Genomic DNA, 13,470 nt, shown 5'->3' with positions numbered 1-13,470 from the left:
GGGATATCTGGGGTGTAGAGGGGTCAGAGTGCTGGGGGGATATCTGGGGTGAAAAGGGGTCAGAGTGCTGGGGGGATATCTTGGGTGTAGAGGGGTCAGAGCACTGGGGGGGATATCGAGGGTGTAGAGGGGTCAGAGTGCTGGGGGGATATCTAGGGTGTAGAGGGGTCAGAGTGCTGGGGGATATCTGGGGTGTAGAGGGGTCAGAGCGCTGGGGGGGATATCTGGGGTGTAGAGGGGTCAGAGTGCTGGGGGGACATCTGGGGTGTAGAAGGGTCAGAGTGCTGGGGGAATATCTGGGGTGTAGAGGGGTCAGAGTGCTGGGGGGATATCTGGGGTGTAGAGGGGTCAGAGTGCTGGGGGCATATCTGGGGTGTAGAGGGGTCAGAGCACTGGGGGGGATATCTGGGATGTAGAGGGGTCAGAGTGCTGGGGGGATATCTGAGATGTAGAGGGGTCAGAGTGCTGGCGGGGATATCTGGGGTGTAGAGGGGTCAGAGTGCTGGGGGGATATCTGGGGTGTAGGGGGGTCAGAGTGCTGGGGAGATATCTGGGGTGTAGAGGGGTCAGAGTGCTGGGGGAGATATCTGGGGTGTAGAGGGGTCAGAGTGCTGGGGGGGATATCTGGGGTGTAGAGGGGTCAGAGTGCTGGGGGATATCTGGGGTGTAGAGGGGTCAGAGTGCTGGGGAGATATCTAGGGTGTAGAGGGGTCAGAGTGCTGGGGGGATATCTGGGGTGTAGAGGGGTCAGAGTGCTGGGGGATATCTGGGGTGTAGAGGGGTCAGAGCGCTGGGGGGGATATCTGGGGTGTAGAGGGGTCAGAGTGCTGGGGGGACATCTGGGGTGTAGAAGGGTCAGAGTGCTGGGGGAATATCTGGGGTGTAGAGGGGTCAGAGTGCTGGGGGATATCTGGGGTGTAGAGGGGTCAGAGTGCTGGGGGGATATCTGGGGTGTAGAGGGGTCAGAGTGCTGGGGGGATATCTGGGGTGTAGAGGGGTCAGAGTGCTGGGGGGATATCTGGGGTGAAAAGGGGTCAGAGTGCTGGGGGGATATCTTGGGTGTAGAGGGGTCAGAGCACTGGGGGGGATATCTGGGGTGTAGAGGGGTCAGAGTGCTGGGGGGATATCTTGGGTGTAGAGGAGTCAGAGTGCTGGGGGGATATCTGGGGTGTAGAGGGGTCAGAGCGCTGGGGGGGATATCTTGGGTGTAGAGGAGTCAGAGCACTGGGGGGGGGGGATATCTGGGGTGTAGAGGGGTCAGAGTGCTGGGGGGATATCTGGGGCGTAGAGGGGTCAGAGTGCTGGGGGGATATCTGGGGTGTAGAGGGGTCAGAGTGCTGGGGGGATATCTGGGGCGTAGAGGTGTCAGAGTGCTGGGGGGATATCTGGGGTGTAGAGGGGTCAGAGTGCTGGGGGGGATATCGAGGGCGTAGAGGGGTCAGAGTGCTGGGGGGATATCTGGGGTGTAGAGGGGTCAGAGTGCTGGGGGATATCTAGAGTGCAGAGGGATCAGAGTGCTGGGGGGATATCTGGGGTGTAGAGGGGTCAGAGTGCTGGGGGATATCTGGGGTGTAGAGGGGTCAGAGTGCTGGGGGGATATCTGGGGTGTAGAGGGGTCAGAGTGCTGGGGGGATATCTGGGGTGTAGAGGGGTCAGAGCACTGGGGGGGATATCTGGGGTGTAGAGGGGTCAGAGTGCTGGGGGGATATCTGGGGTGAAAAGGGGTCAGAGCGCTGGGGGGATATCTGGGGTGTAGAGGGGTCAGAGTGCTGGGGGGATATCTGGGGTGTAGAGGGGTCAGAGTGCTGGGAGGATATCTGGGGTGTAGAGGTGTCAGAGTGCTGGGGGGATATCTGGGGTGTAGAGGGGTCAGAGTGCTGGGGGGGATATCGAGGGCGTAGAGGGGTCAGAGTGCTGGGGGGATATCTGGGGTGTAGAGGGGTCAGAGTGCTGGGGGATATCTAGAGTGCAGAGGGATCAGAGTGCTGGGGGGATATCTGGGGTGTAGAGGGGTCAGAGTGCTGGGGGGATATCTGGGGTGTAGAGGGGTCAGAGTGCTGGGGGGATATCTGGGGTGTAGAGGGGTCAGAGTGCTGGGGGGATATCTGGGGTGTAGAGGGGTCAGAGCACTGGGGGGGATATCTGGGGTGTAGAGGGGTCAGAGTGCTGGGGGGATATCTGGGGTGAAAAGGGGTCAGAGCGCTGGGGGGATATCTGGGGTGTAGAGGGGTCAGAGTGCTGGGGGATATCTGGGGTGTAGAGGGGTCAGAGCACTGGGGGGGATATCTGGGGTGTAGAGGGGTCAGAGTGCTGGGGGGATATCTGGGGTGTAGAGGGGTCAGAGTGCTGGGGGGATATCTGGGGTGTAGAGGGGTCAGAGTGCTGGGGAGATATCTAGGGTGTAGAGGGGTCAGAGTGCTGGGGGGATATCTGGGGTGTAGAGGGGTCAGAGTGCTGGAGGGATATCTGGGGTGTAGAGGGGTCAGTGCTGGGGGTATCTGGGGTGTAGAGGGGTCAGAGTGTTGGGGGGATATCTGGGGTGTAGAGGGGTCAGAGTGTTGGGGGGATATCTGGGGTGTAGAGGTGTCAGAGTGCTGGGGGGATATCTGGGGTGTAGAGGGGTCAGAGTGCTGGGGGGATATCTGGGGTGTAGAGGGGTCAGAGTGCTGGGGGGATATCTGGGGTGTAGAGGGGTCAGAGTGCTGGGGGGATATCTGGGGTGTAGAGGTGTCAGAGTGCTGGGGGGGATATCTGGGGTGTAGAGGGGTCAGAGTGTTGGGGGGATATCTGGGGTGTAGAGGGGTCAGAGTGTTGGGGGGATATCTGGGGTGTAGAGGTGTCAGAGTGCTGGGGGGATATCTGGGGTGTAGAGGGGTCAGAGTGCTGGGGGGATATCTGGGGTGTAGAGGGGTCAGAGTGCTGGGGGGATATCTGGGGTGTAGAGGTGTCAGAGTGCTGGGGGGGATATCTGGGGTGTAGACGGGTCAGAGTGCTGGGGGATATCTGGGGTGTAGAGGGGTCAGAGTGCTGGGGGGATATCTGGGGTGTAGAGGTGTCAGAGTGCTGGGGGGATATCTGGGGTGTAGAGGGGTCAGAGTGCTGGGGGGATATCTGGGGTGTAGAGGGGTCAGAGTGCTGGGGGGATATCTGGGGTGTAGAGGTGTCAGAGTGCTGGGGGGGATATCTGGGGTGTAGACGGGTCAGAGTGCTGGGGGGATATCTGAGGTATAGCGGGGTCAGAGTGCTGGGGGGATATCTGGGGTGTAGAGGGGTCAGAGTGTTGGGGGGATATCTGGGGTGTAGAGGGGTCAGAGTGCTGGGGGGATATCTGGGGTGTAGAGGGGTCAGAGTGCTGGGGGGATATCTGGGGTGTAGAGGGGTCAGAGTGATGGGGGGATATCTGGGGTGTAGAGGGGTCAGAGTGCTGGGGGGATATCTGGGGTGTAGAGGGGTCAGAGTGCTGGGGGGATATCTGGGGTGTAGAGAGGCAGCCCCAATTTCTGGGGGCAGAACGGGCTCAAGGACCAGCTGCTTTGGGGAAAGGGCAGGGGCCCCCCATGCAATTGGGGCCCCTGGGCAGTGCCTAGGTGTGCCCTCTCATTAAGACAGCCCTGGCTGTATGTTATGTATTGTTATCCTGCATACAATGTCACATCACATCTGCCCAATATCTGCCCGCTGCCAATCATCCTGATCAACCGCAGGAGTTACAGTATTTTTCACAAAGCAAGCAACAATAAATATTGTCTCATGTGGCCGAGATCCCAACCCTCGGATTAGCCTGAAAGCAATGCACGGGAAGGTTTGGATTGGGTTGGATGCCGCACAACTCCAAATATTCTTTTAGCACATGTTAGTCTTCATTAAGACATTACGTAACGATGTTTATTGGGGATTTGAAGAAAAAAAAACATGAACCTATATGACACCAAGGAAACAAAGACGATAAAACCTCCACCACATGGTGATTCATGCAGAAATGTGCTTCTAACCGCACGATGGGAGACCTTGGATGACTTTAATAATGGAGCCAAGTCAGCGCCCATTGGCATTCCAAGCAGATAAGAATGAATGTCTTTGTTTCCCTCTATTTCAGATACACAAGTTATTTTCCTGGAGGCTGGCACCGCTTATGTGGTGATAAAAAGAAGCGATTCGTCTTGGGCCAGCAGCGCGGATATTGCGCCGGTTCAGTTTAATGTTATGGCGGTTTGTTTTTAAACTCCCTCTTGCGCAAGTACAGTAACTGTAGCTAAGTCCCGGGCCCCTTGAAGCCTAAAGGTAACCTCCAGAGTTAGGGACAGCCGCAGTGGCGGCTGGTGCTCAAATTGTTTTTGGGGAGGGGGGCGCAAACAAACGAACAAAAACAATTGCAGCCTTACTGTGCCAAACAAACGCAGCTACTGTGCCCATCAATTGACGCCACTGTACCCATCAATTGCAGCCACTGTGCCCATCAAATGCAGCCACTGTGCCCATCAATTGTCGCCACTGTGCCATCAAATGCAGCCACCGTGCCCATCAATTGCAGCCACTGTGCTATCAAATACAGCCACTGTGCCCATCAATTGTTGCCACTGTGCCCATCAATTGTCGCCACTGTGCCCATCACTTGTCGCCACTGTGCTATCAAATGCAGCCACTGTGCCCATCAATTGTCACCACTGTGCTATCAAATGCAGCCACTGTGCCCATCAATTGTCGCCACTGTGCCATGCCATCAAACGCAGCCACTGTGCCCATCAATTGTCGCCACTGTGCCCATTAATTGTCACCACTGTGCCCATCAATTGTCGCCACTGTGCCATCAATTGTCGTCAATGTGCCATGCCATCAAACGCAGCTACTGTGCCATCAATTGTCGCCACTGTGCCCATCAATTGTCACCACTGTGCCATGCCATCAAATACAGCCACTGTGCCATCAATTGTCACCACTATGCCATCAATTGTCACCACTGTGCCATGCCATCAAACGCAGCCACTGTGCCATGCCATCAAGAGCAGCCACTGTGCCATGCCATCAAGAGCATCCACTGTGCCATCAATTTTCGCCACTGTGCCCATCAATTGTCACCACTGTGCCATGCCATCAAACACAGCCACTGTGCCATCAATTGACACTTTTGACACATTTTTGGGACCATTGGCATTTTTATAGCGATCAGTGCTATAAAAATGCATTGGATTACTATAAAAATGCCACTGGCAGGGAAGGGGTTAACACTAGGGGGCGAGGAAGGGGTTAAGTATGTTCCCTGGGTGTGTTCTAACTGTAGGGGGGATGGGACTGACTTCGGAAAATGACTGATCGCTGTTCATACATTTCTCCCCTGACAGGACCGGGAGCTGTGTGTTTACACACACAGCTCCCGGTCCTCGCTCTGTAACGAGCGATCGCGTGTGCCCGGCGGCGATCGCGCCCGCCGAACAGGCGCACGGGAGTCGGGCGCGCGCCCCTATTGGCTGCTGAGCGAGGTGACGTATAGCTACGTGCTCTCGCCCAGCAGAGCCGACCTGCCACCGTATAACTGCGGCGGCTGGTCGGCAAGCAGTTAAGCAAGTTCTTTCTAAATCCCGCGATAACTCGCGGCAGACCTCCGCAATGTCTCCTGGGAACAATGACAAAAGCTCCCAGGAGACATTGCGGCATCGAGGAAGTGACGGAATACCCGCACACTACCCGATGAATCCATATACAGGAAGCGGCCAGTAACATAAAGGATTACTAAGGTTCGCCTGCCTCTGACAGTGACTCGAGCTGGGCATCGCCGCTTAGTGAAGGATTGGCTCGGGCGGCTCAGCTGCTCTCGGCTTCTCTAGTCCTGCAAAGGGAACTGCGTTCCTGCTGTGAAAAAAGTGCAGGAACTCCGTTCCCACGCTTTCCCGCAGGACTTGAGCCCTGCTGATAACTCAGCATTATCTAATGGAGACAGACAGAGCCTGCTGACAACAACCATTGTAAGATACGCTGTTAACCCGTGATCATCTGGTAAGCGATTTACCTTTGGGGGATGTCAACACAAGCAATGTGGTGAAGGAGATTATTTGGAATTTCGATCTGCAAAGATTTTGGGCCAGATTCAGATAGATCAGCGGATCTTTAGATCCGTGTAATCTATCTGATTTAAGATCCGCCGCCGCAAGTTTTAGAGGCAAGTGGGTAATTCACAAAACACTTACCTCCAATCTTGCGGCGGCGTATCTTAAATCCCCCGGCGGAATTCAAATTCCGCGGCTAGGGGGAGTGTAGCATTTAAATCTGGCGTGTCCCCGTGCCGATTTAACTGCGCATGCGCCGTCCGCGAATTTTCCCCGCGTGCATTGCTCCCAATGACGTCACTAGGACGTCATTGGTTTTGGCGTGAGCGTAACTTGCGTCCAGCACTTTGGAGAATCGACGTACGCAAACGACGTAAGAAAAAAAAAATTTGACGGGGGAACGACGCCCATACTTAACATTGGCTGTGCCTCATAGAAGCAGGGGTAACTATGCGCCGGGATAACCCTTACGTAAACGTCGTAAAAACACTGCGTCGGGCCCGCGTACGTTCGTGAATTGGCGTATCTCGCTGATTTACATATTCTCTGCATAAATCAGCGAGAACGCCCCCAGCGGCCATTTTTAAATTGCAGTTAAGATCCGACGGTGTAACACAGTTACACCTTTCGGATCTCAGGCATATCTATGCGTAACTGATTCTATGAATCAGTCGCCTAACTCAGAGATACGACGGTGTATCAGGAGATACACCGTCGTATCTCTTTGAGAATCTGGCCCTTTGGGCCAGATTCACGTAGATCAGCGGATCTTTAGATCCGCTCGATCTACGTGAATTAAGATCCGCTCCCGCAAGTTTAGGAGGCAAGTGGCTAATTCACAAACCACTTACCTCCAAACTTGCGACGGCGGATCCTAAATCCCCCGGCGGAATTCAAATTCCGCGGCTAGGGGAGTGTACTATTTAAATCAGGCGCGTTTCCGCGCCTATTTAAATGCGCATGCGCCGTCCGGGGAATTTCCCGGCGTGCATTGCTCCCACTGACGTCGCTAGGACGTCAGTGGTTTCGACGCTTACGTAAACGACGTCCATCCGTATTCTAGAACGACTTACGCAAACGACGTTAAAAAATTTAAATTCGACGCGGGAACGTCGGCTTTACTTAACATTGGCTGCGCCTGATAAAAGCAGGGGTAAGTATACAACGGGTACGCCGCTACGGAAACGTCGTAAGAAGACTGCGTCGGGTCCGCGTACGTTCGTGAATTTGCGTATCTCGCTGATTTACATATTATTTATCGTAAATCAGCGGGAACGCCCCCGGCGCCATTTTTAAATCGAAAAAAAGATCCGACAGTGTAACACAGTTACACCTGTCAGATCTTAGCCCTATCTATGCGTATGTGATTCTATGAATCAGGCGCATAGATAGGACCAGTGTAAGTCAGAGATACGATGGTGTATCTGTAGATAATACACCGTCGTATCTCTTTGTGAATCTGGCCCTTTGTTTCTAAACATTTTTTTCCAAGCGGACTACCTTTCATTGCTCCATCTCTGAGACTCACCTCAGTCCAGTTTCCGACCCTCCAATGACTCCTCCGTAGGTCATCTCCCATAGGCGATGAGGTGGACTGATTACTATAGGTTGTATTTAAACCTTTGGTTCTGTCTTCACTTAGATGAGGATATGTGCTTTCTCCGTTATTAGAGTCGGGAATGTGCATGGTGACCGTAGTCAGGAACGGAAGTATAGATGGGGATGGTGGCACCTCGGGCTTGCTGGAGGTCCTACCATCGGGTCTTGTATGCAGGGTAGTCCTTACAAGAGAGATCGTTTCTGCTGAATCTGTGGAAGACGGTGAAGGGGGACTCCGTGACAAAACGTCTGAAGAATCTTTAGGCACACTCGGTAAAATATCTTGAGAGGAATTGTCTTGTAAACCATTCTTTTCTGTTTGAGGTATAAATGTGCGGCTTGAAGGAGTTTGATGTGTGGTTTGCTCTGGCCCAGGTTGTAGACCATGTCCCAGATCTGATGAGATATCAAGAGCTGGATTTTGGAAATCTTTATACCTTGTTTCTAGCTCTGAAGAAGATGAAGAGGAGGTTGAACCTTGTGTGTTTTTTGTCACTGAATACTGAGAAGAAGAATGCGTTGATGGCAATGATGTTGTCAGTTCTGGGACAGCGTGTTGAGTAAAGGGTAGAGGTCCAGATGAATGTACAGGAATTGTTGGAAAGACCTCTGATGAAGTGGAAACCAAAACAGTGACTTCATCAGGGTGGGTGGTAGTTGGTGTTAAGTATTCTTCACTTTCTCCTTCCTGGATGTTTGATATGGGGGTAGGTTGTCCGTCATGATCGTATTTTCTCATAGTTACAGCTGACTCCATTAATATATCATTCTGATCCTCCTGTGGACCGCTGGGACTCAAGGAGGCCTGCAAGGGACCAGTAGTGGTCAATCGATAATGTGGGCTTCCTGTAGAAAGGATCTCAGTATTGCCTTTTCCCATGCTAGGGGTATGGACTGGAATGTATTCCTGATCTACATCTTCATCTTCTTTGATATTAATATCTTCTATGGGGTCATATGTCAAATCCTCATGAAAATTAATAAAGTTGTAATCATAATAAAAATCATCAACGTAAGCTTTTCCTACTTTGCCTTGACCATCTCCGGCACTGGTGAAGTCTCCTTCTGAGATGGAATTGTCTTCCAGGGAATGCTTTTTCCCGGGGGAGGCTCTTGGATGGCCGGGAAAGATTTCATTGACGATTTCTTTGCTCGATCCTCCGCTTCCTGTCCAGTCAAATATCCTGAAGTCTGGAATACAGGCCGGCATGGCACATACTTGCTTGGAATTCGGATGTTCTGAAGGATCACAGGAACCTCCTTCCAGGGCATTATCGCAATACACATCTCGATGCTGGAAACCTTCTCCGCAGGATACAGAGCACTAAGGGAAAGGGGACACAAAAACTTTGTGTTAAACAAAGCAATATAGAAAATAGACTATGAAATCTTAATGTCAATTTTTGACTAACTAAAGAGCAAGTCCACCCAAAACTGTCATTTTAGATGTACTATACTAGGCTGAATGTGTCTATGTACTGGGATAGTCCATTGGTAATGCTGTCCATGGATGCTAAGATTGGCGTCCCTAGGTGCTTGTTTAGATTTTTCTGGAATTTGGGCAGATGATAGAACCCCCCCGCGGCACAGCACTGACACACTTTCGCCCCCACTGGCGGTCAGGGCCGGACTTACCATTGGGCTTAACTGGGCTCAAGCCCATGGGCCCCGGGAGGAGCAAGCAGGAAGAGCCATGCCGCTGCTGATGAAGAGGTAAGAAGTCCCCTTCACCCCCCCGCTCAACAACTACAATCGGCGCCCCCCCCCTCAACAACTTTGCTCAATTGGCGACCCCCCCCCTGCTCAACAACTTTGATCGGTGGCCCCCCCACCGCGCAACAACTTTGGTCAGCTCCGATCGGTGGCCCCCCCGCTCAACAACTCAGATCGGTGGCAGCCCAACAACTTCGATCTCGGCCCCCCCCCCCCCCGCTCAACAACTTCGTTCTCAGCCGGCGGCACCCCCCGCGCTCAACAACTTCGACCCCCCCGCTTCTTGGCTCCAGGGGGCCCCACCACCCTAAGTCCTGCCCTGCCGGCTGTCTTGCACTTAACCGTTCTAGGGGCCAGGTTGTGGTGTCCTCCAGCGGGGGGCGGGGAGTGCGAGCAGCGGCTCCGGTGTCCGCTCCTCCAGCGGCTTGATATGCCATGTGTCTCCTCTTTCTTCCGCCTAAGCGCTAGGCATCCAATAGGATCAACTGACGCTTTGGCCAATTGGGAAACAGGTCTCACGACCTGCCTCCTGTATGGCGGGGAGGAGCTTTAGAGTGAAAATAGAAAAAATGTATTCGCTATCGTCACACAACTGGGTGGGCCCACGCAGGGGATCATTCTATAAACTAAGACTGGAGGTTTGGATTTCCCTATAACTTTCCTACGTCCAAGGGACCCTGTGAAGCACATTTCCTTATTTTTTCCATCCAAATCCAAAAAGTTATACTTTAGGTCAGGGGTCTCCAAACTGCGGCCCAAGGACGCACTATTGGGGCACTATTCCTTCCACTATTCCTCCCACTGACACCAACAATGGGGCACTATTTCTTCCACAAATACCAATGAGGGGACACTATTCCTCCTACTAATAGGGGCAGTACTAAATTTACAATTTTTTTTGCTCCGGTTGACCACAATCCGGCCCTCCTCAAGTCTGAAGGACAATAAACTGGCCCTTTGTTTAAAAAAAAGATTGGAGATCCCTGCTTTAGGTACATAATGCATGTACCTATAGACACCGTGGGCAGCTTTCAATAATTATTGGCTACATATATTTTTCCCATCAGTAGAACAGTCATTACAGGTAAGGCTATTTACACATTGTACAACGTTCTGAGCCTGCGAAGGATCAGTGAAACAAGACAAATTGTGTAAATCTCCAAGCACATGGGTGTTGCTTAAGGAGCCAAAGGTTGCGTGCCTGCAGGATCCAGTAGTGGAAACCCGACCCTGAGATCAGGTAGAGGCAGTTCATTAGTGGTGAGTGTTGGTTGGTAACCAGAGACATGGTAAGGGTACTCAATAAAACAGCACAATCTCCACCTGAGCTTCCAATCAGAAGTGGTCTTCTTACTGACCAGACATAGGTCTACTTGGCTAGGGTGACCAGACATCCCCGGTTGCCGGGGACAGTTGCCGGATTGAGGACACTGTACCCGGAGCTAGACTGTCCCCGTATTTGTCCCCGTATTGCAGTGGCATTGGGGGGGGGGGGCATCAGGTGCTCTTGTCCCTGGTGCAAAATCATTACTGTGCCCCCCCATGTAGTCCTGCCTGTCCCCCATGAGCACTCTGGTGCAGGCGGCCCGTGTGTGTGTGAGAACAGCGGAGGGGAGGGGTGGTGCAGAGCGTACGTCGGCTATTGGAGAAGCTCTTGACAGGGGATACTGAGGAGCGGCTGGGTGTCGGGAACAGTACCTGGTACTGGGGAGAATCCTTTGTAGTGGTTAGTATAGGAATCAGGTAGGTCAGTGTAGGAATTAGGTAGGTTAGTGTGGTGGTCAGTGTAGGAATCAGGTAGGTTAGTGTGGTGGTCAGTGTAGGAATCAGGTAGGTCAGTGTAGTGGTCAGTGTGGGAATCAGGTAGGTTAGTGTAGGAATCAGGTAGGTCAGTGTAGGGATAAGGTAGGTCAGTATAGGAATCAGGTAGGTCAGTGTAGGAATCAGGTAGGTCAGTGTAGTGGTCGGTGTAGGAATCAGGTAGGTTAGTCTAGTGGTCAGTGTAGGAATCAGGTAGGTTAGTGTGGTGGTCAGTGTAGGAATCAGGTAGGTCAGTAAAGGAATCAGGTAGGTTAGTGTAGCAATCAGGTAGGTCAGTGTAGTGGTCAGTATAGGAATCAGGCAGGTTAGTGTAGTGGTCAGTGTAGGAATCAGGTAGGTTAGTGTAGCGGTCAGTGTAGTGGTCAGGTAGATCAGTGTAGTGGTCAATGTAGGAATCAGGTAGATCAGTGTAGTGGTCAGGTAGGTCAGTGTAGAGATTATTAGGTCAGTGTAGTGGTCAGGTAGGTCAGTGTAGCGGTCAGGTAGGTCAGTGTAGAAATTATTAGGTCAGTGTAGTGGTCAGGTAGGTCAGTGTAGGAATCATGTAGGTCAGTGTAGTGGTCAGGTAGGTCAGTGTAGGAATCAGGTAGGTTAGTGTAGTGGTCAGTGTAGGGATAAGGTAGGTCAGTGTAGTGGTCAGGTAGGTCAGTGTAGGAATCAGGTAGGTCAGTGTAGGAATCAGGTAGGTCAGTGTAGGAATCAGGTAGGTCAGTGTAGTGGTCAGGTAGGTCAGTGTAGGAATCAGGTAGGTCAGTGTAGTGGTCAGGTAGGTCAGTGTAGGAATCAGGTAGGTTAGTGTAGTGGTCAGTGTAGGAATCAGGTAGGTCAGTGTAGGGATAAGGTAGGTCAGTGTAGCGGTCAGGTAGGTCAGTGTAGGAATCAGGTAGGTTAGTGTAGTGGTCAGGTAGGTCAGTGTAGGAATCAGGTAGGTCAGTGTAGTGGTCAGGTAGGTCGGTGTAGGAATCAGGTAGGTTAGTGTAGTGGTCAGTGTAGGAATCAGGTAGGTCAGTGTAGGGATAAGGTAGGTCAGTGTAGCGGTCAGGTAGGTCAGTGTAGGAATCAGGTAGGTTAGTGTAGTGGTCAGGTAGGTCAGTGTAGGAATCAGGTAGGTCAGTGTAGTGGTCAGGTAGGTCGGTGTAGGAATCAGGTAGGTTAGTGTAGTGGTCAGTGTAGGAATCAGGTAGGTCAGTGTAGGGATAAGGTAGGTCAGTGTAGCGGTCAGGTAGGTCAGTGTAGGAATCAGGTAGGTTAGTGTAGTGGTCAGGTAGGTCAGTGTAGGAATCAGGTAGGTCAGTGTAGTGGTCAGGTAGGTCGGTGTAGGAATCAGGTAGGTTAGTGTAGTGGTCAGTGTAGGAATCAGGTAGGTCAGTGTAGGGATAAGGTAGGTCAGTGTAGCGGTCAGGTAGGTCAGTGTAGGAATCAGGTAGGTTAGTGTAGTGGTCAGGTAGGTCAGTGTAGGAATCAGGTAGGTCAGTGTAGTGGTCAGGTAGGTCGGTGTAGGAATCAGGTAGGTTAGTGTAGTGGTCAGTGTAGGAATCAGGTAGGTCAGTGTAGGGATAAGGTAGGTCAGTGTAGCGGTCAGGTAGGTCAGTGTAGGAATCAGGTAGGTCAGTGTAGAAATTATTAGGTCAGTGTAGCGGTCAGGTAGGTCAATGTAGGAATCAGGTAGGTCAGTGTAGAAATTATTAGGTCAGTGTAGTGGTCAGGTAGGTCAATAAAACAGCACAATCTCCACCTGAGCTTCCAATCAGAAGTGGTCTTCTTACTGACCAGACATAGGTCTACTTGGCTAGGGTGACCAGACATCCCCGGTTGCCGGGGACAGTTGCCGGATTGAGGACACTGTGCCCGGAGCCAGTCTGTCCCCGGATTTGTCCCCGGATTGCAGTGGCATGGAGGGGGGCATCAGGTGCACTTGTCCCTGGTGCAAAATCATTATTGTGCCCCCCCCCATGTAGTCCTGCCTGTCCCCTATGAGCACTCTGGTGCAGGCGGCCCGTGTGTGTGTGAGAACAGCGGAGGGGAGGGGTGGTGCAGAGCGTACGTCGGCTATTGGAGAAGCTCTTGACAGGGGATACTGAGGAGCAGCTGGGTGTCGGGAACAGTACCTGGTACTGGGGAGAATCCTTTGTAGTGGTTAGTATAGGAATCAGGTAGGTCAGTGTAGTAGTCAGTATAGGAATCAGGTAGGTCAGTGTATGAATTGGGTAGGTTAGTGTGGTGGACAGTGTAGGAATCAGGTAGGTCAGTGTAGTGGTCAGTGTAGGTATCAGGTAGGTTAGTGTAGTGGTCAGTG

At 52.3% G+C, this 13,470-nt stretch overlaps 2 protein-coding genes across 13 annotated transcripts in view; both read right to left on the bottom strand.

Annotated features, from left to right (window-relative positions):
• The window catches only part of KIF23 (kinesin family member 23), a 912,882-nt gene that overhangs the window by 330,596 nt on the left and 568,816 nt on the right, over window positions 1-13,470 (bottom strand). The gene's annotated exons all lie outside the window — the stretch shown is intronic.
• Window positions 1-13,470, bottom strand: part of ADAMTS7 (ADAM metallopeptidase with thrombospondin type 1 motif 7) — a 228,485-nt gene that overhangs the window by 35,877 nt on the left and 179,138 nt on the right. The window contains exon 19 of the mRNA XM_040342211.1: window positions 7,570-8,964. Coding sequence (XP_040198145.1) covers window positions 7,570-8,964 — 1,395 coding nt within the window. The remainder of the gene's footprint in view (window positions 1-7,569; window positions 8,965-13,470) is intronic.

This window comes from Rana temporaria, chromosome 3, assembly GCF_905171775.1.
Source record: "Rana temporaria chromosome 3, aRanTem1.1, whole genome shotgun sequence".
Taxonomy (NCBI): domain Eukaryota; kingdom Metazoa; phylum Chordata; class Amphibia; order Anura; family Ranidae; genus Rana; species Rana temporaria.
This window is presented reverse-complemented; position numbering and strand designations above follow the sequence as displayed.